The following is a 25,423-nucleotide window of genomic DNA, read 5'->3' as shown; positions in this document are numbered from 1 at the left end:
ATTCTGTAAGTGCCCATCGGACCGGCCGGTCTCAGATAGCCCTGTTAAACGTGCTCTGGATTGCAGATCCTGAAGTCTTCAGTAAAGAGGTAAAGAGACTGCAACCTTGTGTCCTCGTTATTGACTGCACCTCACACCATCACCATCCACCTTACTGGGAAGCCCTGGGGACACACTTCACCTGTGGGAAGGTATACCATCCAGCTGCCATTCCATCACCCCAGCGGACCCCACAGCAGCGTCGGTCACCCTGACCGAACACCACAGGTGGCGTCACGAATCCCTGATAGACTGTATTCCCTTTCTTGGACGCCCCTTAGCAGGGTCACGGACCGGGTTTAGCCACCGTGACAGCCTCAGAACCGAACCAGAGAGGCCCGGTACCGAGAACGCATGGCCCTGTGTCTGGGGGCGCTCCAGTTATACATAACAAAAAACAGGTACAGTAATCTTAAACAATACAAGTCACCACTGGTACAGAAGGAGAGAGGACCCTGCCCACGAGGGCTCACAATCTACAAATTAACTTCTATTATAAATATGGTACATGGAAAAATATCAGTGCAGTCCTATTGTTGTGAGTGCAATACCTCCACAAGCAACCAGCCGAAAAACCTCCAAATACAAATGTCGTCAAAATTGTTGGTACCCATCGTTTAATGACAGAAAAACTCACGATGGTCACAGAAATAACTTGAATCTAACAAAAGTAATAATAAATAAAAGATCTATGAAAATGAACAAATGAAAGTCAGACATTGCTTTTCAACCATCCTTCCACAGAATTTTAAAAAAACATAAAACTCTTGAAATAGCCTGGACAGAAATGATGGTACTGTTGAGGGAGGATCTAAAGTGATCCTTCACGGTTGACTCAGTGATTTCCAAATTAATCTAAAGGGCGTTGCCGGCAACTGAAAATGACCAGACGGAGACTCGTGCCTCTGTGTGGGGGATCGAGCAGATCTCTGGGCCCCCGTTTTATTGTCTGACTTTTTATAGTCATAGAAATTATACTTCAACCAATCAGCATAAGAACACGTTCACAGTTCTTAACCTATAAGAATACAGGAAAAACTTAACCCATGAGGATACAGGAAAAATGGGAACTACAGATATGGTCATGTCTTTTTGGCATAGAAAAACATATTAACAGATGCCTCAGTCTTGTATAGCGATACCCCCACGAGTCTCTTATCTGGCTCGGCTCCAATTAGAACACTCAAGGTCTTTATACCAATTATGAACCATAGACTAGCTGAATAACAAAATATTATCTTCGTGAGAAACAGGACAGTTAGTTCATAGCAGCTGTAACCTTCTACCTAAGTAAATAACAGAATTTATCTTTAACCAACAACAAAATGGAGTCAAAGCACAAAATGGAGAATCTTTCATAATTTGTTCCTTCACATTCCCCCCTAGATAAATTTTGTTAATTAATGTCCAGCATCAGAGGTACTATCCCAAGCTATAAGCTCGAGGGGTACTGGTCTTCACATGACTGGTGCCATGTTACCAGCCATGGCTGTTGCGGCGTACCCGTCCCCCCTGTATACTAGAATTTATGAATAACAATTGTTGATAACAGCGGTGGGGATCTTTTGAAGATAGCCATGCGCTTGGCTTCAACATCTTCATCAGGTAACTTTGTGAAATCGGTGTAGAGAAAAGCAGGCGTGGCAACGCTTTTGGTTTCATCATTAGTTGTCTTAGTGCAGAATTTCCTAATACATACAGAAATACACCAAAGAACAAGTTTTAGTATTACATATATGACAAGGATAAAGGCAGTGACATGTAACAAACTTTGCAAGAATCCAGCTATCCAGCCGCAAGTCCCTCAAACCAATTGGCTGGATTAAGAAAGGAGAAGGTGTCTGCCCACCAACTGTCCTTATTACGGTCATTGTCTTTATCATATTAATCTCTGAGTCTTTGAATATCTTCTAACTTATGTGAATACTGGCAGCCATCTTAAATACAGTTAAATTTGCATTAGCAAACATAAGGGGAAAAACTTATTGTTTCACAGCATAAGAATATATAAAAGTACAAAAGAGTATAAAGATATATATTTTCAACTTGACAATCCCCCCTAAACACTAAGTTTTTCCCTAAAAAGAAAGATCCTTCGAGACTGTCCATGTGATGGGGAAAGGGGAGGTGGATTTCTTCATCCAGACACCTCAGAAGCTCTTCCCTTGTGAGAGGCCTCCAGGCAGCTGAACCCTTCACTAGCTTCACGTGGAGTTCTCCCGCTGTCCCTAAACTAAATCTCTTAGCATCATCTGAGAGTAAAGGGTATTGTCTAACTTCTTGAGGGGGACGTACTTGGGGATCTTCCCTGGATCAGTGCCATCATACTCTGGTGAGTCTACTTCTTGGTTGAGGAAGGTGCCAGTCGGAGTTGCCTCAGTGATAACCTTTTTATACAGGGGAATAACACAACAGAGGATTATCGATCTAACTACAAGAAGGGCAATCAGTACTAGACAAGCTTGTTGAAGGAATCCTTTGAGCCCACCCAACCAGCCGGAAAAGAAAGATGTGTCTACTCCAACATTAGTTTTTAATTCTGCTGCTAACCCATTTATCTTTTTAAGGGCTATCATGGTCTTTCCATTTACCCCAGAGTTCTGAGGGATATAGGTACAACATTCCTCTCCCACCATCCCACAGACTCCTCCTTCCTCAGCTAAGATCATATCAAGGGCTAGTCGGTTTTGGAGGGTCATTCTAGTGTTAGGGCTCAACTCCTCAACTATACCTTGGAAAGCATCACAGGTAAAATTGACAAACCTTTGTTCACTGTAATATATGTAATTGATCCCATCAACATTTTTATTAATCTGCACTTGTGGATTAATAAAGCAAAGCTAGCATAGATCTGGTTCTGGGCTTTAAATTGGTCAGGCACCCCCCTTGGCACTCCAATGCCATCGACATATACCAATGGATCTTCTTCATAACTCATGTGGAGCTGATCGAGACTTCTCCTCTTTCGGATATATTCATCAGGTGTCTCTGGATCCCAAGGTAAAATCTTGAACTTCATAGCTAGTTTAACAAGGGTGCATTGACCTGTCCAGGCATTGGGCAACCTAGGACGGAGCTTACCATCTCCACATAACCAATAAATGTCGTACATATACTGTGTATGATTAGCTAGCAAGTCAGTATCCAGGGAATTGTTCTCTTTACAGAAACCTGTCTCGAAGACCCCTACTGGTGTACCTGTAGTGTCGTGGGAATTATAACAGGTATAATTATCAGCTAATACGGTTATTCGTCCTGGGACCTTTAGTTTAGGTGCTTCATGAATTAGTGGGACATAATCTGAGCAATCAGTGGGCTTTAAACCCTTCAACAGATTCATAACACAGGCAGTGGTATTAAGTATATCCAATATATCCCCAAATTTGATCATCTGGATAATCTGTGGCCCTAACCAATTTATCCCACATTTGTGTAATCATAGGGTAAATGAAAATAGAACTGACAATTTTATTGGCTATACCCATCTGTACTATTAATTTTTCATGATATTGTACAAACTTATTATTCAAGGATGTTGGAGAATTTAGGCTGTCCCATGCGGTTACCAATATTATTATATGGAAATACGAAAAACTAAAACATTATGTCCCCTTATTTGCTACTAGTCTGTTTGACCAGCTTGCAGTGCGATACGTGGATCCACGTCGGCCTTCCTTCCAGCTTTACTGACATAGGAATAATGAGGAGGACTTGGTAGGGACCATCATACAAGGGTTCTAGTCCGTGTTTTCTGACATAGCTTTTCACGACCATAAAACCACCAGGCTTCAAATTGTGACAAGTGTCGGTTTCTGCTGAATCTGGAAGGGAAGAAGAAACTAAAACATGGGTGTTAGCAACATTTTTACTAAGATGAATAACATATTGAACAGCACGGACAGTTTCTTCTGATAACTACTGAGACTGAAATTTGCAACTGGGGGCCTAGCACCAAACAATATCTCATTAGGGGACAGGCCATGTTTTGCAATAGGGGTAGTACGAATGTGTAAGAGCCCTGGCCATGGAGCCATAGTCTCCTGCATCATTTTGGTCAATTGTCCCTTCAGTGTGCCTTTCAGCCTCTTAATTTTCCTACTAGATTGTGGATGGTACGGAGTATGGAGGGCTACAGTGGATCCAAGCATTGTCAGAACCTCCTGATACACATGAGAAGAAAAGTCCGGGCCTTGGTCACTTTCAACAACTTCTGGAACACCATATCTGCATATAACTTCCATCACCAGTTTCTTTGCTGTGATCTTTGCAGTCACGTTGGTAACGGGGAATACTTCTGGCCAACTGGAGAACATATCGACAACCACCAGACAATATTCATACCTTCCAGACTTAGGCAACGTGAGGTCCACCTGGAGCCTTTGGAAAGGATAGTCTGGCTTAGCAAGGTGCTTCGGGGTTATACGTTGAAGTTGACCGGGATTGCAGGTCTGACAGATACCTCGATGTGTGGGCCCATGCGCCCACGTGGCAATAGCAGGGTACATCCGCTTAGGGAGACACACAAGTTGGTCCTTTTTCCAGTGACCATTGTCCATACGTGCTCCATCAGCTTTCCACTGCTTCACTTCTTCCTTTGGAGACATTCTCTGCATCGTCATTAAGCGGTCTCGCGGGGTCCGGCAGAAAACCTCAGTCTGGCATAGATCATCAGGTTCCTGTAGAGTCAGTGTTTCTTGTAACTGTTTACGCTGAGAGCGTGTGGTCACCATAGCTGGTATGGTCAGTTCAACGGGTAGGAGAGCAGCGGCTTTTGCTTGCATATCCGCAAAGGTGTTACCAACAGTCTGTGGCCTGTTCCATAGTACCATGCTCCTTAACTTTGATAATGGCCACCTGGGTAGGTAATTTGATTGAGTCCATGAGGGCTTTAACAGCTTCAACATTCTTCACTGAGTCCCGGCGGTAGTAACAAACCCTCGATTGGTCCATAGGGCTCCAAAATCATGAGCAATACCAAATGCATACTGTGAGTCCGTATATATTAGCCCGCCTGTCTTTGGCCAAAGTACATGCAGTAGACAGATCCTGAAGTTCTGCTTCTTGTCCTGACAGGGAGGGAGGGAGTGCAGCTCCGAGCAATACAGTATCTTCCGTGGTAACAGCTTATCCGGTGTGGAATCTGCCAAAATCATCAGCATATCTTGAACAGTCTTTCAGGGCCTTGTAGAGAGGTAGCATTATGCGGGATGTGTCCGGTATCCACTGACAACAATAAATACATAGTCCAAGGAAACGCTGGAGCTCAGTCTCATCCTTTGTAGCTGACGGCTATTTTTCTTTCTTCTGTGAGGTGTCTGGCACCCTGAAGGAGACAGTGACCCAAAAATATCACTTGACCAAGGCAGAACCGAAGTTTCTAGGCCGAAACCCGACAGTTCAGATCTGCCAGATACTTGTGAAAACTAACAGTGGCAACAATGGCTTCCTGCTCTGTCTGTGCACACAACAAAAGATCAGCCACATGCTGAAGCAACGTGACATAGGGATATTCTAACTGACAGGGTTAAAGACACTCGCCCATATTTTTTTTGCAAACTGATTGGGACTGTTTTGGGCCCCTTGTGGCATAACTGTCCACATCAATTGTCGTCCCTGATAAGTGAATGCAAACGAACTGGAAATCTGGGTGTAATGGAATGCTGAAGAAGGCATTGGCGAGGTCGATAACTGAACCAAGCAGCATCCTGAGATATCTGGGACAAGAGTATATGGATTAGGCACTACTGGAGTTTCTAGAACAGTAGCTGCATTAACTGCCCGTAGGTCTTGTACCAGCCGGTACACAGGGGGTTGGCCGGGTGGGGTCTTTTTCTTAACGGGAAACAAGGGCGTGTTACATGGAGAAACACAGGGTACCAGGGCACCATTAGCGAATAACGTTTGTATTTGCCCCTTGAGGCCCCGCTCCTGATCATGTTTCAAAGGGTACTGATGGACTTTGGGAAAAGGGGGCACCAGGTTTGAGAAACACTTTTACTGGTTTTACAGGTATTATTGGGGTGAATCTGGGCCTATCAGGGCCATCATAACCGTGGGAAGGGCATGTAAGATACACATCTCATTATACTCATCTGCATAGGGGTTATATAACATAAATACCATTTGACCATCATCTTGGCTCACCAACTCTCTAGGTCTGCTCAGGTGCACTTATACATCCATCATATTGTCTTTGTCTGAGAATTAACATGGCGAGGGAGATTTCCAGACACAGGGTTAAAATAGATATTGGAGCGTAAGACTGGATTTGTGTAAGGGAGGGGGGGCTGGAGCTGAAATCTTCTGCTTGGGCCACTGATAAGGAACCCAGCTGGGAGCTGTGTCCTTGCAGCTGGGGCGGGGGGGGGGGGGGGGGGGACTAGAGAGGGAGTAAAGATCGCTGCAGCTGCTGATACAGAATGGGTTAAGTTCTTCTGGAAACTTTGTACTACTTTTAATGCATCGTCCGGAGTGGAATTCTCGATGTCAGGTCTAACTGACATTATTGCCTCTTTCAATTCAGATTTAAAACTCGGACATCAAAGCTACCACAAAAACGTGTGAATGGGCTTTATTATACAGTGAAAACCCCAGATCTTTAAACACTACCATAAGACGCCCATAGAACTTCTCGGCAGTCTAGGATATATTGGTGCCTTGGGGTTAAGGGGCACAGAGCTTACAGTCGGGAGAAGAGAATTAATTTCCTGGGGAGGGACCATATTACCTAACAGGGAGCCCCCCTGTACCAAATTTCTTATTGTTTGCTTACCCAACACAATAATCTCAGTCACTTTCTCAGTTCCTTCCTGCACCACAAACATCCAGTTGTTTTTTTTTTTTGTTATAGTAATAGACAACTTTCCTTTTTTTTTTTTTCAACGTAACAAAAACAGATCCGAATTCACTTTCTCTGTTAATCCTTAATTTGCTATATATCAACCACTCAACTTGAAGCAGGTGAATCTTTTACCAATCTTTCAATCACTTACACTGATAACCAAACAATCTCTTACATGTTTTCTTCTAAAATAGGCACAATTCTTTCACTTTCAAATTCCAACTTGAACTTACGATATTTCTTTCTAATTCAATACAACATTGTACTATTGCACATACTACACAACACAAGGATAGAAAATTCCGAGAGGACGCAGCGACTCGCCCCCTCCATACCAGAAACACAGATAAGAACATCACAGCATTCCTCAACACAAAAGAAAGCAATAGCGCAGATGTTTGACCCCTCTCATCCCAAATTTCACACAGAAACAGAATACAGCAGTTCTCAGACTTAATTAATTTCTACAAAACCTTCATTACACAATTCATATGAAAAACCAGACCACCTTAGAAAAACTAATGATTGAGAATATTTTCCCCATCTTTGGGCTAACAATATCAGATTCAACACACAAATTCAAAGTCTTCTCTTACTTCCATGGAAACATGATTCTCCGTTAGAGCTAAATATCCTTACTTTGTCGTGCATAGTACCAGAGCGGCCGTATATAGTCTATTCCACTAGGTTTACCTGTCCCCCACTGGGACAACCCAAAAACGCGGTACTCAGTGAAAGGAGGAGGGCGTCTTAGACATCCCTCCGAATACCTCTGGATATATATATTGTATACTTCTATATATTCCTGAGTTACGTATCCTACCCAATCTTCGATCACCTCACCGCGCCTGATTCTAACAATAATCAGGAATTCAGGATATTTTGACTATAAAGAGAATTACATCACTGGTCAATCCGGGGTGTCCGTCCCTTATGAGGTACGGTTCGAGAACTGGGCTCCCAACGGAACTACACCTCTATATGATTCCACCCAAAAATCACCCACCATCGGGGACAAACCTCAGATCCTCCTTGCAGCAACAAACACAGGAAAACCACACTAAACGGTCAGTCTGGACAGTATAACTGCCAACTTACCGTGGTTGTTGTGGGGGATGATCAGTCCCAATTTTCCAGTGCCTGTGTCCGCTCTGAGGGTCCTTTGTCTTGTTGTCCTCCGGGGGGCAGAGGCGTTCCTGGTTGGGGCCCCACGTTTTCGGGCGCCAAGCTGTTGAGGGAGGATCTAAAGTGATCCTTCACGGTTGACTCAGTGATTTCTAAATTAATCTAAAGGGCGTTGCCGGCAACTGAAAATGACCAGACGGAGACTCGTGCCTCTGTGTGGGGGATCGAGCAGATCTCTGGGCCCCCGTTTTATTGTCTGACTTTTTATAGTCATAGAAATTATACTTCAACCAATCAGCATAAGAACACGTTCACAGTTCTTAACCTATAAGAATACAGGAAAAACTTAGCCCATGAGGATACAGGAAAAATGGGAACTACAGATATGGTCATGTCTTTTTGGCATAGAAAAACATATTAACAGATGCCTCAGTCTTGTATAGCGATACCCCCACGAGTCTCTTATCTGGCTCGGCTCCAATTAGAACACTCAAGGTCTTTATACCAATTATGAACCATAGACTAGCTGAATAACAAAATATTATCTTCGTGAGAAACAGGACAGTTAGTTCATAGCAGCTGTAACCTTCTACCTAAGTAAATAACAGAATTTATCTTTAACCAACAACAAAATGGAGTCAAAGCACAAAATGGAGAATCTTTCATAATTTGTTCCTTCACAGTACCTCTGAAAATAATGTGACAAAAGGGACATGTTAAATCAAGGTGTGTCCACTGTTGTGAATTCTGTTGTCGAACTCCCTCCTGTGGTAGTGAATTGTACTTCGGTGAGTTCTGTCTATGGGCTCCCTCTGGTGGCTATGAGTGAAGCTGCTGCTTCTGAGGTTCCTTACACAGGTGACGTGGTTTATCCTTTGGTTGGCTTCTCTATTTAACTCCACTCAGATCGTTACTCCATGCCAGCTGTCAATGTTTTAGCATTGGTTCAGTTCGCTCCTGGATCTGCCTGGTGACCTGTCTTCTCCTGCAGAAGCTAAGTTCCTTATTGTTATTTTTGCTCATTGTTTCTTTGTCCAGCTGGTTATCTTGATTTTGTCTTGCTAGCTGGAAGCTCTGGGATGCAGAGTGGCACCCCCCACACCGTGAGTCGGTGCGGAGGACCCTTTTGCACACTCTGCGTGGTCTTTTGTAGGTTTTTGTGCTGACCGCAAAGATTCCTTTCCTATCCTCTGTCTATTTAGTAAGTCTGGCCTCCCTTTGCTGAAACCTATTTCATTTCTGCGTTTGTGACTTTCATCTTTACTCACAGTCATTATATGTGGGGGGCTGCCTATTCCTTTGGGGAATTTCTCTGAGGCAAGGTAGGATTTATTTTCTATCTCTAGGGCTTGCTAGCTCTGAGGCTGTGACGAGGCGCCTAGGGAGCGTCAGGAGCGCTCCACGGCTATTTTTAGTGTGTGCGATAGGATTAGGGCTTGCGGTCAGCAGAGCTCCCACATCCCAGAGCTCATCCTGTATGAGTTTAACTATCAGGTCGGTTGCTCCTAACCACCAGGTCATAACAGTACAGCTGGCCCAAAGTATTAATGCATCTCAATAGAGGGATAAGAGGACTTCTGAGACCATTTTTTTTTCTTTGCACTGTGTTTTGTCTTTCTTTTCCCCTAGACCTTTGGGTGGTTCAGGACACAGGTGTAGAGATGGACATTCAGGGTCTATCCTCTTGTGTGGATCATCTCACTGCAAGGGTACAAAACATTCAAGATTTTGTGGTTCAGAATAATAATATAATAATAATTTTTATTTATATAGCGCCAACATATTCCGCAGCGCTTTACAAATAATAGAGGGGACTTGTACAGACAATAGACATTACAGCATAACAGAAATCACAGTTCAAAATAGATACCAAGAGGAGTGAGGGCCCTGCTCGCAAGCTTACAAACTATGGGGAAAAGGGGAGACACGAGAGGTGGATGGAATCCTATGTTAGAGCCTAGAATTCCTATTCCTGATTTATTTTCTGGGGTTAGATCTAGATTCTTGAATTTCAAAAATAATTGTAAACTGTTTATAGCTTTGAAACCCCGCTCCTCTGGTGACCCCATTCAACAAGTAAAAATCATAATTTCTTTGTTGCGTGGTGACCCTCAAGACTGGGCATTTTCCCTTGCGCCAGGAGATCCTGCATTGCGAGATGTAGATGCGTTTTTTCTGGTGCTTGGATTGCTTTATGATTAACCAAATTCAGTGGATCAGGCAGAGAAAATCTTGCTGGCTTTGTGTCAGGGTCAGGATGAAGCTGAGGTGTACTGTCAGAAATTTAGAAAGTGGTCTGTGCTTACTCAGTGGAATGAATGTGCCCAGGCGGCAATTTTCAGAAAGGGTCTTTCTGAAGCCCTTAAGGATGTAATGGTGGGATTTCCCACGCCTGCTGGTCTGAATGAGTCTATGTCCTTGGCCATTCAGATCGATCGGCGCTGTGCACCATCTGGCGGTATTCTCTGAGCATAGGCCTGAGCCTATACAATGTGATAGGACTTTGACTAGAGCTGAACGGCAAGAACACAGATGTCGGAATGGGCTGTGTTTTTACTGTGGTGAATCCACTCATGCTATCTCCGATTGTCCTAAGCGCACTAAGCGGTTCGCTAGGTCTGCCACCATTGGTACGGTACAAGAAAACCAAGAAACAATGGACAAAAGAGCTCAAAAAATAATAACAGCTTTATTAAGACAAATTCAAAACATTACAATAAGTACATAAAAATTAATTAAATACGTAAAATGCAAAAGATGAGAGAAGAGGCTAGCCTAGTGCCACGCACAAATACACTAATCCATTAACGAGCAAATCAAATGGTAGCTATAAGGTAGAAGGGCCATATATAAGAGCATGTAAAGATGTAATCAAAGTCATAAAATGAATATTAGCCCAATATACAATATAGTTGTAGTGTATACTAATACCAGAAAGTGGGCAGCTACACAGGAGATAAAAGCTCCAAAGTACCAGGCAAACAGCAGGAAGGGAAAAAAGGTATATAGCCAAATGAACGGGTGTCACGTTAAAGCATTATATATAGAGACTGACCCCTTATGGCCTGTCACAACTATCAGTGCAGAAATATAAGCGTTATAGATTAGTTCCCCCTAGTGGCTCAGTAAGCCATATATTGCACATAATCCCGGGAAGTCCCATGCAAAAGAAGGGGGAGACTGAACAGATGCGAAAATAATACGTTACCAACCTGCTGCTGCAGTGCGTGGAAGAGGAGGCCCCGACGCGCGTTTTGCAGGAGTTGCTTCCTCGGGGGGCACTAGTGAGGAGTGGAGTGAGGGTCCTTATATACCGAGCTGCTAAAACCTCCAGGCGGCAATGGCGGCGCTCACCCAGGCTCGGCCGTGGATGGAGGCGGCGGAGGCAGTGTCCAGCGTCACACAGCCGCGCCCCGCACTGACGCGTCAGTAGGAGGGGCCAGATGTGCGACGCAGAAAGGACGCGTATCCACGGCAACCAAGCCACGCCTACCCGGGGAAGCGCACGCCGCTCAGAGGGCAGGAAAGCGACTGACATAGAATAGGCACCAAGGAGTCTACAGAGAGTTTGTGCACATACCTGACTTGTACGGTGAGTGTGATAAAACAGGAGGGAAGGTGGGATCAAACAGAGGTGCTCGCATAGAAGCCGGACACAGCTGTGATAAAGGAAAATAATATAATGAGAGAAACTAAGGAGATAAATAGTATGCTAATAATTTACATGGACATAAGTGTCAATAATAAAAGATGCTGGGCGCAATAGCGTCAAATAGTGCCATTAGCTAATATAGATTGTAACAAGATAGTGCACATGGACAAGGAAAAGGCAGATAAAAAATGATGATGATGTTATTGATGGTGAGGTGAAAAAGTCCATATAAATAACATATACGAAAAAATGGACATAAAAATGGATGTGAAATCCAAGCAATACTAGAAACTGCTGAAGGGAAATCCTAAAAAAGATAAATAGTGAGAGCTGTACACTGTACAGTATATTTTTATTTATATTTATTTAATATTTATTATTTATTTTTATTTATATTTGTGCTGGAGAATCTGACGGCACTCAATGATGGTGACGCAATAGCTAATATTAATACGTGTACAAAAATAGAAAATTTAAAAACACACAGTGCACTTCTATAGACTAACAGACACTAAACATATGGGTACCTATATATTGGACTAAAGATAAAAACCACCAATGTGGTTGATAACAAATAAAGCTGGAATGGAGACATAAACAGGGGAATGTGAGAAACACCAACAATTATTTATAAGTGTAGACTCTTGGCTTCTTGATAGCTGAATCTGTCGACGCTTCCTGGATCATAAAGGGAGAATAATGAGAGGACGTAAATAGTCTGTTAAATAAATAGAAAAAAGAGATATGTGAGTAACATTGAAACAAAACAACTGTTAAAAAACCACTAACACTAGATAAAAAGTTTTTTATAGACTAAGTAGAAATCAATATAGAACTATAAAAAACGGAGAAACTACAAGAATGGGACAAAACTCAAAACCTCATTAAGCCCTTTAGGGCGAATGCAATCTATGCGGACAATCCATTGGGCTTCCAATTGGGCGAGGCGTTTCTTCATATCACCACCTCGTCCATCCATTAGGACACGATCTATACCACGTACTCTCAAGAGGTGACTGTTACACCCGTGTTTTTCTTTGAAATGCCTTGGAATTGGCTTTAAGAACTCATCAGCCGATGAATTCAAGGCTGCTTTGATGTCCCGGATGTGCTCTCTGATTCTGATGCGCAGTTGGCGTGATGTAAGGCCCACATAAATGAGGCCGCAAGGGAAAGTGGCATAGTATACCACATGGTCCGTGGAGCAGGTAATATGCTGGGTGATCCGAAATTCTTTCGACCCGTCACTGGATCAACATGTAAAGCAGCGTTCCAAGTTTTTACATGCCGTACAATCATGGCATGGGAAAAAACCCCATCTCGGGCCTTTAGAGCCAAACGCACATTTTGATTCTGGTCCCCTATAGTGACTATGGGTAAGGAGGTCTCTTAGATTCTTATTTCTCCGGTACGTAACAGAGGGTATGTTTGTAAGACATTTTGTCAATACGGAATCGTGTTTGATGATGGGCCAATATTTGCCCAGTATTTCTCTAACCTTTGTTGACTTGTTTGAGAAGGTTGCTATAAATCTCACCTGGTACGGTACAGTCTAAATTTCTTTTGTCCGTTACTCTGATTTGCTCTCTGTCGTCCTATTCTGTAATGGCATTTGTGGATTCAGGCGCTGCCCTGAATTTGATGGACTTGGAGTATGCCAGGCGCTGTGGTTTTTTCTTGGAGCCCTTGCAGTATCCTATTCCATTGAGAGGAATTGATGCTACGCCTTTGGCCAAGAATAAGCCTCAGTACTGGACTCAATTGACCATGTGCATGGCTCCTGCACATCAGGAGGATATTCGCTTTTTGGTGTTGCATAATCTGCATGATGTGGTCGTTTTGGGGTTGCCATGGCTACAGGTCCATAATCCAGTGTTGGATTGGAAATCTATGTCTGTGTCCAGCTGGGGTTGTCAGGGGGTACATGGTGATGTTCCATTGCTGTCAATTTCGCCTTCCACTCCTTCTGAAGTCCCTGAGTTTTTATCAGATTACAGGGATGTATTTGAAGAGCCCAAATCTGGTGCCCTACCTCCTCATAGGGATTGCGACTGTGCTATTAATTTGATTCCTGGTAGTAAGTTTCCTAAGGGCCGTCTGTTTAATTTATCTGTGCCAGAGCACGTCGCTATGCGGAGTTATATAAAGGAATCCTTGGAGAAGGGTCATATTCGTCCGTCGTCGTCACCATTGGGAGCAGGGTTCTTTTTTGTGGCCAAGAAGGATGGTTCTTTGAGACCTTGTATTGATTACCGCCTTCTTAATAAGATCACAGTCAAATTTCAGTATCCTTTGCCGCTGCTGTCTGATTTATTTGCTCGGATTAAGGGGGCTAGTTGGTTCACCAAGATAGATCTTCGAGGGGCGTATAATCTTGTGCGAATTAAACAGGGTGATGAATGGAAAACAGCATTTAATACGCCCGAGGGCCATTTTGAGTACCTGGTTATGCCATTTGGGCTTTCTAATGCTCCATCTGTGTTTCAGTCCTTTATGCATGACATCTTCCGAGAGTACCTGGATAGATTTATGATTGTATATTTGGATGACATTTTGGTCTTTTCGGATGATTGGGAGTCTCATGTGAAGCAGGTCAGAATGGTGTTCCAGGTCCTTCGTGCGAATTCCTTGTTTGTGAAGGGGTCAAAGTGTCTCTTTGGAGTTCAGAAGGTTTCATTTTTGGGTTTCATTTTTTCCCCTTCTACTATCGAGATGGACCCTGTTAAAGTTCAGGCCATTTACGATTGGACTCAGCCGACATCTGTGAAGAGCTTGCAGAAGTTCCTGGGCTTTGCTAATTTTTATCGTCGCTTCATCGCTAACTTTTCCAGTATTGCTAAACCGTTGACTGATTTGACCAAGAAAGGTGCTGATGTGGTCAATTGGTCCTCTGCGGCTGTAGCGGCTTTTCAGGAGTTGAAGCGTCGTTTTGCTTCTGCCCCTGTGTTGTGCCAGCCAGATGTTTCGCTCCCTTTTCAGGTGGAGGTTGATGCTTCTGAAATTGGAGCAGGGGCTGTTTTGTCGCAAAGAAGTTCTGATGGCTCGGTGATGAAACCCTGTGCCTTCTTTTCTAGAAAATTCTCGCCTGCTGAGCGCAATTATGATGTGGGCAATCGGGAGTTGTTGGCCATGAACTGGGCATTCGAGGAGTGGCGACATTGGCTTGAAGGAACTAAACATCGCGTGGTGGTCTTGACGGATCACAAGAATTTGATTTATCTCGAGTCTGCCAAACGGTTGAATCCTAGACAGGCTCGATGGTCGCTCTTTTTCTCCCGTTTTGATTTTGTGGTTTCATACCTTCCGGGATCTAAGAATGTGAAGGCTGATGCCCTGTCAAGGAGTTTTGTGCCTGACTTTCCGGGTGTTCCGGAGCCGGCGAGTATTCTTAAAGAAGGGGTAATTTTGTCTGCCATTTCCCCTGATTTGCGGCGTGTGCTGCAAAAGTTTCAGGCTGATAGACCTGACCGTTGTCCTACGGAGAAACTGTTTGTCCCTGATAGATGGACTGGTAGAGTTATCTCGGAGATTCATTGTTCAGTATTGGCTGGTCATCCTGGAATCTTTGGTACCAGAGATTTGGTGGCTAGATCTTTTTGGTGGCCTTCTTTGTCACTGGATGTGCGTTCTTTTGTGCAGTCCTGTGGGATTTGTGCTCGGGCTAAGCCCTGCTGTTCTCGTGCCAGTGGGTTGCTTTTGCCCTTGCCGATTCCGAAGAGGCCCTGGACGCATATTTCCATGGATTTTATTTCTGATCTCCCTGTTTCTCAAAAGATGTCGGTCATTTGGGTGGTTTGTGATCGCTTCTCTAAGATGGTCCATTTGTTACCCTTATCTAAACTGCCTTCCTCCTCTGATTTGGTGCCATTGTTTTTCCAGCATGTGGTTCTTTTGCATGGCATTCCGGAGAACATCGTCTCGGACAGAGGTTCCCAGTTTGTTTCGATGTTTTGGCGGTCCTTTTGCGCTAAGATGGGCATTGATTTGTCTTTTTCTTCGGCTTTCCATCCTCAGACTAATGGCCAAACCGAACGAACTAATCAGACTTTGGAGACATAGTAACATAGTAACATAGTAACATAGTTAGTAAGGCCGAAAAAAGACATTTGTCCATCCAGTTCAGCCTATATTCCATCATAATAAATACCCAGATCTACGTCCTTCTACAGGACCTAATAATTGTATGATACAATATTGTTCTGCTCCAGGAAGACATCCAGGCCTCTCTTGAACCCCTCGACTGAGTTCGCCATCACCACCTCCTCAGGCAAGCAATTCCAGATTCTCACTGCCCTAACAGTAAAGAATCCTCTTCTATGTTGGTGGAAAAACCTTCTCTCCTCCAGACGCAAAGAATGCCCCCTTGTGCCAGTCACCTTCCTTGGTATAAACAGATCCTCAGCGAGATATTTGTATTGTCCCCTTATATACTTATACATGGTTATTAGATCGCCCCTCAGTCGTCTTTTTTCTAGACTAAATAATCCTAATTTCGCTAATCTATCTGGGTATTGTAGTTCTCCCATCCCCTTTATTAATTTTGTTGCCCTCCTTTGTACTCTCTCTAGTTCCATTATATCCTTCCTGAGCACCGGTGCCCAAAACTGGACACAGTACTCCATGTGCGGTCTAACTAGGGATTTGTACAGAGGCAGTATAATGCTGACATATCTGAGATGCTTTGTTTCTGCTGATCAGGATGATTGGGTGTCCTTCTTGCCTTTGGCTGAGTTCGCCCTTAATAATCGGGCCAGGTCGGCTACTTTAGTTTCTCCTTTTTTCTGCAATTGTGGTTTCCATCCTCGTTTCTCTTCAGGGCAGGTTGAGCCTTCGGACTGTCCTGGTGTGGACGCGGTGGTGGACAGGTTGCAGCAGATTTGGACTCATGTGGTGGACAATTTGAAATTGTCCCAGGAGAAGGCTCAACGTTTCGTAACCGCCGGCGTTGTGTTGGTCCTCGACTTCGTGTTGGGGATTTGGTTTGGTTGTCATCTCGTCACGTTCCTATGAAGGTTTCCCCTCCTAAGTTTAAGCCTCGTTTCATTGGACCATATAAGATTTCTGAGGTTCTTAATCCTGTGTCATTTCGTTTGGACCTTCCAGCTTCTTTTGCCATTCATAATGTGTTCCATAGGTCGTTGTTGCGGAGATACGTGGCGCCTATGGTTCCCTCCGTTGATCCTCCTCCCCCGGTGTTGGTCGAGGGGGAGTTGGAGTATGTGGTGGAGAAGATTTTGGATTCTCGTGTTTCGAGACGGAAACTCCAGTACCTGGTCAAGTGGAAGGGTTATGGTCAAGAAGATAATTCCTGGGTTTTTGCCTCTGATGTTCATGCTGCCGATCTTGTTCGTGCCTTTCATTTGGCTCATCCTAATCGGCCTGGGGGCTCTGGTGAGGGTTCGGTGACCCCTCCTCAAGGGGGGGGTACTGTTGTGAATTCTGTTGTCGAACTCCCTCCTGTGGTCGTGAATGGTACTTCGGTGAGTTCTGTCTATGGGCTCCCTCTGGTGGCTATGAGTGAAGCTGCTGCTTCTGAGGTTCCTTACAGGTGACGTGGTTTATCCTTTGGTTGGCTTCTCTATTTAACTCCACTCAGATCGTTACTCCATGCCAGCTGTCAATGTTTTAGCATTGGTTCAGTTCGCTCCTGGATCTGCCTGGTGACCTGTCTTCTCCTGCAGAAGCTAAGTTCCTTATTGTTATTTTTGCTCATTGTTTCTTTGTCCAGCTGGTTATCTTGATTTTGTCTTGCTAGCTGGAAGCTCTGGGATGCAGAGTGGCACCCCCCGCACCGTGAGTCGGTGCGGAGGACCCTTTTGCACACTCTGCGTGGTCTTTTGTAGGTTTTTGTGCTGACCACAAAGATTCCTTTCCTATCCTCTGTCTATTTAGTAAGTCTGGCCTCCCTTTGCTGAAACCTATTTCATTTCTGCGTTTGTGACTTTCATCTTTACTCACAGTCATTATATGTGGGGGGCTGCCTATTCCTTTGGGGAATTTCTCTGAGGCAAGGTAGGCTTTATTTTCTATCTCTAGGGCTAGCTAGCTCTGAGGCTGTGACGAGGCGCCTAGGGAGCGTCAGGAGCGCTCCACGGCTATTTTTAGTGTGTGCGATAGGATTAGGGCTTGCGGTCAGCAGAGCTCCCACATCCCAGAGCTCGTCCTGTATGAGTTTAACTATCAGGTCGGGTGCTCCTAACCACCAGGTCATAACAGTCCACTAATTAGCATCACAGGTGTCTACAATCTTGGGATCAGTGAGTGGGGCTGTGTATAGGGCTACATATACTCACTGTGCTGTTTGGTGACATAGTGTGTATCACACTCAACATGGACCAGAGGAAGCGAAGGAAAGAGTTGTCTCAGGAGATTAGAAAGAAAATCATAGACAAACATGTTAAAGGTAAAAGTTATAAGACCATCTCCAAGCAGCTTGATGTTCCTGTGACCACAGTTACGCATATTATTCAGAAATTTAAGATCCATGGGACTGTAGCTAACCTCCCTGAACGTGGCCGCAGGAGGAAAATCGATGACAAATAAAAAAGATGGATAATACGAATAGCAACAAAAGAACCCAGAAAAAAACTTCTAAACAGATTAAAGGTGAACTTCAAGCTCAAGGAACATCAGTGTCAGGTCGCACCATCCGTCGTTGTATGAGCCAAAGTGGATTTCATGGAAGACAACCAAGGAGGATGTCACGCCCGCACATACTTACCCATCTTCTTCCATCCCGCGGCGCACTCGCGATCCTGTTCCTCGCCGCTCTGCAGCTTCTTTCACTGGCTCTCGGCGTCCAGCGTCTTTGCGCATGCGCGGTCGCGTCTCCTCCGGCGCTGAGCCCTCTGGGAGGTCGCGACCCGATAGCTCCGCCCCAACATGGCGGCGCCCATCGGCTATTTCTTCCCGGCGTCTTCCTAGGTAAGACGCCTTTGCTTTGTAGGTGCACTGTCTGCCGTCAGTGTTCCTATGCCCTAGGCTCCCCTGTATCTGTGTCTTTTCCCAGCTTAGTTCTCACTTTGTCTCAGTGTCCTGCCAAAGTCCTTGTTCCTGCTGTGTCCTGCCAAAGTCCGTGTTCCTGCTGTGTCCTGCCAAGTTCCGTGTTCCTGCTGTGTCCTGCCAAAGTCCGTGTTCCTGCTGTGTCCTGCCAAAGTCCGTGTTCCTGCTGTGTCCTGCCAAGTTCCGTGTTCCTGCTGTGTCCTGCCAAGTTCCGTGTTCCTGCTGTGTCCTGCCAAGTTCCGTGTTCCTGCTGTGTCCTGCCAAAGTCCGTGTTCCTGCTGTGTCCTGCCAAGTTCCGTGTTCCTGCCGTATCCTGCCAAGTTCCGTGTTCCTGTCATTATCAGTTAAGTCCTGTTTTCCTATTATTCCCCACCATACTAATAGCTCTGTGGTCTCCTTCTTTATCTTGGGTCGCCCCTTTGGCTCTAGCTGTTGTGTCTCCAATCCCCCGAGGTTCTGCTCCTAACACTCCCTGTATAGGGGGTGATTCCATCTGGTCCGCTCGACCCCGGGGGCTCTTGAGTCACGACCCAGAGGGTCCACTCTCGGATTTCTGTCCGAATCCCTACAGTAAGCAAAGGCCATGGACCCCGCTGGGGCCTCTGCTGCGCAAAAAGAGCTACTCTTTTTGCAGGAGAATCAGTCCCGTATAATGTCCTTTATGAAAACTATGGATTCTCGCTTGTCTACGCTCCTGCCCTCTGATCCTGTCAACACCGCTCTACTCGTTGGCTTACAGCAAGAGTTAGCTCGGCAACGTGACACCCAGGCCCATATACGTAGTTATATGTCTTCAATAGACGATCGGCTGCTTTCTATCCAGACAGCCACTTCTACGTCTGCTCCTGCTTCCCACCCTCCACCCCGCTTGGCTAAACCGCCTCGGTACAATGGGGATCCTAAATCCTGCCGAGGATTTTTAAACCAATGCCGTCTTCACTTTGAGCTTCTGCCCCAGCATTACCCAACGGATCGGTCCAAGGTTGCTTTTTTGATTTCCCATCTGGAGGGTGACGCCTTGGCATGGGTTAATCCACTCTGGGAGCGAGACGATCCCCTAGTCTCCCGGTTGTCTGAATTTTTGGAGACTTTCCGTCTTGTCTTTGACGAACCTGGACGTCTGGCCTCTACTACTGAAGCTCTATTTTCTCTCCATCAGGGATCGTTATCCGTAGGCCAGTACGCTATTCAGTTCCGCACCCTCTCCTCTGACTTGGCTGGAACAATGAGGCGTTAGTGGGTGCTTTCTGGCGGGGTCTCTCTGGGCGCATAAAAGATGAGTTAGCTGGTCGGGACACCCCTACAGTTTTGGAGGAATTAAATTCCTTAGCTACCCGTATTGACCTTCGGTTCCAAGAACGCGCCCGCGAGCGGAGATCTCTTCGTCCTTCTCCTGCCACCCGTAAGCCACTCAGCCCACAGCCTAGAACTTCCTCTCAGGCGTCCGCACCGGAACCTATGCAAGTGGACCGTCTTAAGATGTCCGAACAACGACGTAAAGAGAGGCGCACTCAGGGGTTATGTTTTTACTGCGGGAGTGCTGCTCATTTATTGCGGTCTTGCCCTGAACGTCCGGAAAACTTCTCCGCCTAGGTCAGGTAAGAGAGGCCTCCCTAGGTGTGTGTGATCCCTCTCAACCCCTCACTTTGTCCGTTCTTTTGCATATTGCTGGCAAGGGCATTTCTTTGGATGCTTATGTGGATTCTGGCGTAGCAGGGAATTTTATCAGGTTGGAAGAGGTTTTGAAATTCTCCGTTCCAGTCAAAACCTTAGAGGCTCCTGTGATTCTTGCATCTGTGGATGGTAAACCTTTACAGGAGACCATTACTCAAGTAACGCTTGAGGTGGAACTTCAAGTTGGGGCTCTGCACAAGGAGAAAATTGCATTTTATGTTTTAGCGGGTCTGTCTCATCCTATGCTCTTAGGTCTTCCTTGGTTACGGAATCACGAGCCCACTTTAGATTGGCGCAATGGCAATATCTTGCGCTGGGGAGAGCTTTGTCGGGAACGTTGTCTGCTGCCGGTGCGTCCTGTGGGGTCTTCCTCTAATTCTTCTCCTTCCTCTTCTTTTCCCGCCTTACCCTGTGTCTACAGCGCTTTTTCTGATGTCTTCAACAAGAAGGAGGCTGAGGGTCTTCCGCCTCACCGTCTCTATGATTGTCCCATAGATCTCATGCCTGGAACTAACCCGCCCAGGGGAAGAATCTATCCTCTCTCCTGCTGAGACTCAAGCTATGTCTGAGTACATTCAAGAAAATCTTGCTAAAGGATTCATTCGCAAGTCTTCTTCTCCTGCCGGAGCAGGGTTTTTTTTCGTGAAGAAGAAAGACGGTTCTCTTCGTTCCTGCATTGATTATCGAGGCCTAAACAACATCACGGTGAAGAACAAATATCCTCTGCCACTCATTCCGGAACTCTTCGACCGTCTTCGGGGTGCGCAAATTTTTACCAAATTAGATCTACGTGGCGCATACAATCTGGTTCGTATTCGTGCAGGCGATGAGTGGAATTCTGCCTTCAATACTCGTGACGGTCACTACGAATACTTGGTTATGCCGTTTGGTCTCTGCAACGCCCCCGCGGTTTTCCAGGAATTTGTGAACGATGTATTTCGGGATCTTCTCTACTCCTCAGTCGTAGTTTACCTTGATGACATTCTCATCTTTTCTCCGGATCTCTCCACTCATAGGCGAGATGTCCGTCGTGTTCTGCAACGGCTAAGAGAGAATCATCTGTTCGCTAAGATTGAGAAGTGCGTCTTTGAACAATCTTCACTTCCCTTCCTTGGATATATTGTCTCAAGATCTGGCTTAGAGATGGATCCAGAGAAGGTTTCTGCTGTCCTGAATTGGCCTCGTCCTCTTGGAACAAAAGCAATCCAACGTTTTCTTGGCTTTGCCAACTACTATAGACAATTTATTCCTCATTTTTCTTCCATGACCAAGCCCATCTCTGCCCTAGTTCACAAGGGAGTCAACTCCAGTCATTGGACCCCTGAGGCTGAAGAGTCCTTTCAGTCCCTTAAACAAAGTTTCGCTACGGCCCCTGTGCTTCATCGTCCTGATGTTAATGGACCGTTTGTCCTTGAGGTCGACGCATCCTCTGTTGGAGCTGGAGCAGTACTTTTGCAAAGATCTTCATCCGGACGTTTGGTGACCTGTGTTTTTTTTTCTAAAACCTTTTCCGCTCCTGAGCGTAACTACTCTATAGGGGATAAAGAACTATTGGCTATCAAGCTAGCCTTGGAAGAGTGGCGTTATCTTCTTGAAGGGTCTCTTCATCCATTCACCATTTACACAGACCACAAGAATCTGGCCTATATTCAGTCTGCCCAAAGACTAAATCCACGACAAGCCAGATGGTCTTTATTCTTCGGACGATTTGAATTTGAACTTCATTTCCGACCCGGAAATGAGAATGTCAAAGCGGATGCTCTTTCAAGATCCTTTCAGCCTCAGGACATTGAGGATTCTCCGGCTCACATCATTGATCCTGCGAAGATCATCACTCTTGCTCCTCTAAGAGTGATTTCAACTCCTCCTGGCAAGACTCTTGTGGCTAATCAAGACAAGGAGAGAGTTTTGCGTTGGGGTCACTCCTCCAAAATTGCGGGACATGTAGGAGTCAAGAAGACACTTTCTCTTATCTCTCGGCACTACTGGTGGCCATCTCTCCAACAAGACGTCACCAAATTCATCGCTTCTTGTTCTTCTTGTGCTAAAAATAAAGTTCCTAGGCAGCTTCCTTCCGGTCTCCTGCATCCTCTGCCTGTGCCTTCCGTCCCTTGGAGCCATATAGCTATGGACTTCATCACTGATCTACCTTGTTCCTCGAATTGCTCTGACATCTTGGTTGTTGTAGATCGGTTCTCTAAGATTGCTCACTTAATCGCATTGCCTGGTCTGCCTTCCGCTCCTGAGTTGGCAAAGATCTTTTTACACCAAGTCTTCCGTCTTCATGGTTTTCCACATCATATTGTCTCAGACCGTGGAGTACAATTTACCTCACGTTTTTGGAGAGCTCTCTGCAGTCTATTGAAGGTTAACTTGGACTTCTCTTCCGCCTATCACCCTCAGTCCAACGGACAAGTGGAGCGAGTTAATCAAGTTCTGACTACATATCTGCGACATTTTTCCAATGCACACCAAGATGACTGGGTCTCCCTTCTCCCCTGGGGCCGAATTCTCATATAACAATCTTCCCAGCGAGTCTTCCTCCAAAACTCCCTTTTTCGTAGTCTATGGTCAACATCCGAACATTTCTCTTCCTGTTTCTCTTTCCTCGGGGGTACCGGCAGCGGATTTCTTGTCCCGGGAATTCCCTAAGATTTGGAATGAGACCAAAGTGGCTCTTGAGAGAGCTAGCCTTAATATGAAAAAGTTTGCTGATAAGAAGCGTTTGGATGCTCCTCCATATTCTCCGGGTGATAAAGTTTGGCTCTCCTCTCGCTATATCAAGCTTAAAATTCCCTCTTGCAAACTGGGTCCTCGCTATATTGGTCCTTTTCCTATCTTGAGTCGCATTAATGATGTCTCTTATAAATTGAAGCTACCTGCCTCTTTGCGCATTCCCAATGCCTTCCATGTGTCTCTTCTCAAGCCCGCAGTGTTTAATCGTTTTCACTCCGCTACCTTTCTCTCTCCTCAGCTCTGTACTTCTGATGGAATCTTTAATGTTAAAGATATTCTTGCAAAAAAGGTAGTTAGGGGTAAGACCTATTTTTTGATTGATTGGGGGGGATTTGGTCCTGAGGAGAGGTCCTGGGAGCCCCGAGAGAACATCAATGCTCCCCTTATCATGAAAAGATTCCTTTATAGCCTTAAAAAAAGGGGGACTAAGGAGGGGGGTACTGTCACGCCCGCACATACTTACCCATCTTCTTCCATCCCGCGGCGCACTCGCGATCCTGTTCCTCGCCGCTCTGCAGCTTCTTTCACTGGCACTCGGCGTCCAGCGTCTTTGCGCATGCGCGGTCGCGTCTCCTCCGGCGCTGAGCCCTCTGGGAGGTCGCGACCCGATAGCTCCGCCCCAACATGGCGGCGCCCATCGGCTATTTCTTCCCGGCGTCTTCCTAGGTAAGACGCCTTTGCTTTGTAGGTGCACTGTCTGCCGTCAGTGTTCCTATGCCCTAGGCTCCCCTGTATCTGTGTCTTTTCCCAGCTTAGTTCTCGCTTTGTCTCAGTGTCCTGCCAAAGTCCTTGTTCCTGCTGTGTCCTGCCAAAGTCCGTGTTCCTGCTGTGTCCTGCCAAGTTCCGTGTTCCTGCTGTGTCCTGCCAAAGTCCGTGTTCCTGCTGTGTCCTGCCAAAGTCCGTGTTCCTGCTGTGTCCTGCCAAGTTCCGTGTTCCTGCTGTGTCCTGCCAAGTTCCGTGTTCCTGCTGTGTCCTGCCAAGTTCCGTGTTCCTGCTGTGTCCTGCCAAAGTCCGTGTTCCTGCTGTGTCCTGCCAAGTTCCGTGTTCCTGCCGTATCCTGCCAAGTTCCGTGTTCCTGTCATTATCAGTTAAGTCCTGTTTTCCTATTATTCCCCACCATACTAATAGCTCTGTGGTCTCCTTCTTTATCTTGGGTCGCCCCTTTGGCTCTAGCTGTTGTGTCTCCAATCCCCCGAGGTCCTGCTCCTAACACTCCCTGTATAGGGGGTGATTCCATCTGGTCCGCTCGACCCCGGGGGCTCTTGAGTCACGACCCAGAGGGTCCACTCTCGGATTTCTGTCCGAATCCCTACAGAGGACACCATTGTTGAAAAAAAAAATCATAAAAAAGCCAGACTGGAATTTGCCAAACTACATGCTGGCAAGCCACAAAGCTTCTGGAAGAATGTCCTATGGACAGATGAGACAAAAATTGAATTTTTTGGCAAGGCACATCAGCTTCATGTTCACAGACAGAAAAATGAAGCATATCAAGAAAAGAACACTGTCCCTACAATGAAACATGGAGGAAGCTCTGTTATGTTCTGGGGCTGCTTTGCTGCATCTGGCACAGGGTGTCTAGAATCTGTGCAGGGTACAATGAAATGTCAAGACTATCAAGGGATTCTAGAGAGAAATGTGCTGCCCATTGTCTGAAAGCTTCATCTCAGTCGCATGTCATGGGTCTTGCAACAGGATAATGACCCAAAACACACAGCTAAAAACACCCAAGAATGGCTAAGAGGAAAACATTGGACTATTCTGAAGTGGCCTTCTATGAGCCCTGACCTAAATCCTATTGAGCATCTTTGGAAAGAGCTGAAACATGCCATCTGAAACATGCCGAGCTAAAACACTAGACAACTGGAGCAGTTTGCTCTTGAGGAGTGGGCCAAAATACCTGTGGAGAGGTGCAGAATTCTCATTGACAGTTACAGGAAGTGTTTGATTGCAGTTATTGCCTCAAAAGGTTGTGCAACAAAATATTTTGTTAAGGGTGCCATCATTTCTGTCCAGGCCTATTTCATGAGTTTTATTTTTAAAAGAATTCTGTGGAAGCATGGTTGAAAAGCAATGTCTGACTTTCTTTTGTTCATTTTCATATTGTAGATTGTAAGCTCTCACGAGCAGGGTCGTCTTATTTTGCTTTAATTATTGTATTGTTAACGTTGTTACTTATGACTTTTGTGTTTGAAACTGTTAAACTGTAAAGCGCTGCGGAATATGTTGGCGCTATATAAATAAAGATTATTATTATTATAGATCTTTTATTTATTATTTTGTCAGATTCAAGTAATTTCTGTGACCATTGTGGGTTTTTCTGTCATTAAGCGAGGGGTACCAACAATTTTGAT

The 25,423-nt window shown here is 45.4% G+C and overlaps 1 protein-coding gene across 1 annotated transcript; it reads right to left on the bottom strand.

The window, feature by feature from the left end:
• Nucleotides 1-981: 981 nt before the first annotated feature.
• On the bottom strand, nt 982-6,354 carry LOC138638414 (uncharacterized). The gene is made up of 2 exons (XM_069727672.1): nt 2,335-6,354; nt 982-1,727 (listed from the first exon to the last, which is right to left on the bottom strand). Exon 1 carries the CDS (start codon nt 4,941-4,943, stop codon nt 3,879-3,881), a length of 1,065 nt encoding a protein of 354 aa, XP_069583773.1. The 5' UTR covers nt 4,944-6,354; the 3' UTR covers nt 982-1,727; nt 2,335-3,878.
• Between the last annotated feature and the right edge of the window lie 19,069 nt (nt 6,355-25,423).

The sequence above is a fragment of the Ranitomeya imitator genome, chromosome 5, assembly GCF_032444005.1.
Source record: "Ranitomeya imitator isolate aRanImi1 chromosome 5, aRanImi1.pri, whole genome shotgun sequence".
NCBI classification, from domain to species: Eukaryota; Metazoa; Chordata; class Amphibia; order Anura; family Dendrobatidae; genus Ranitomeya; species Ranitomeya imitator.
This window is presented reverse-complemented; position numbering and strand designations above follow the sequence as displayed.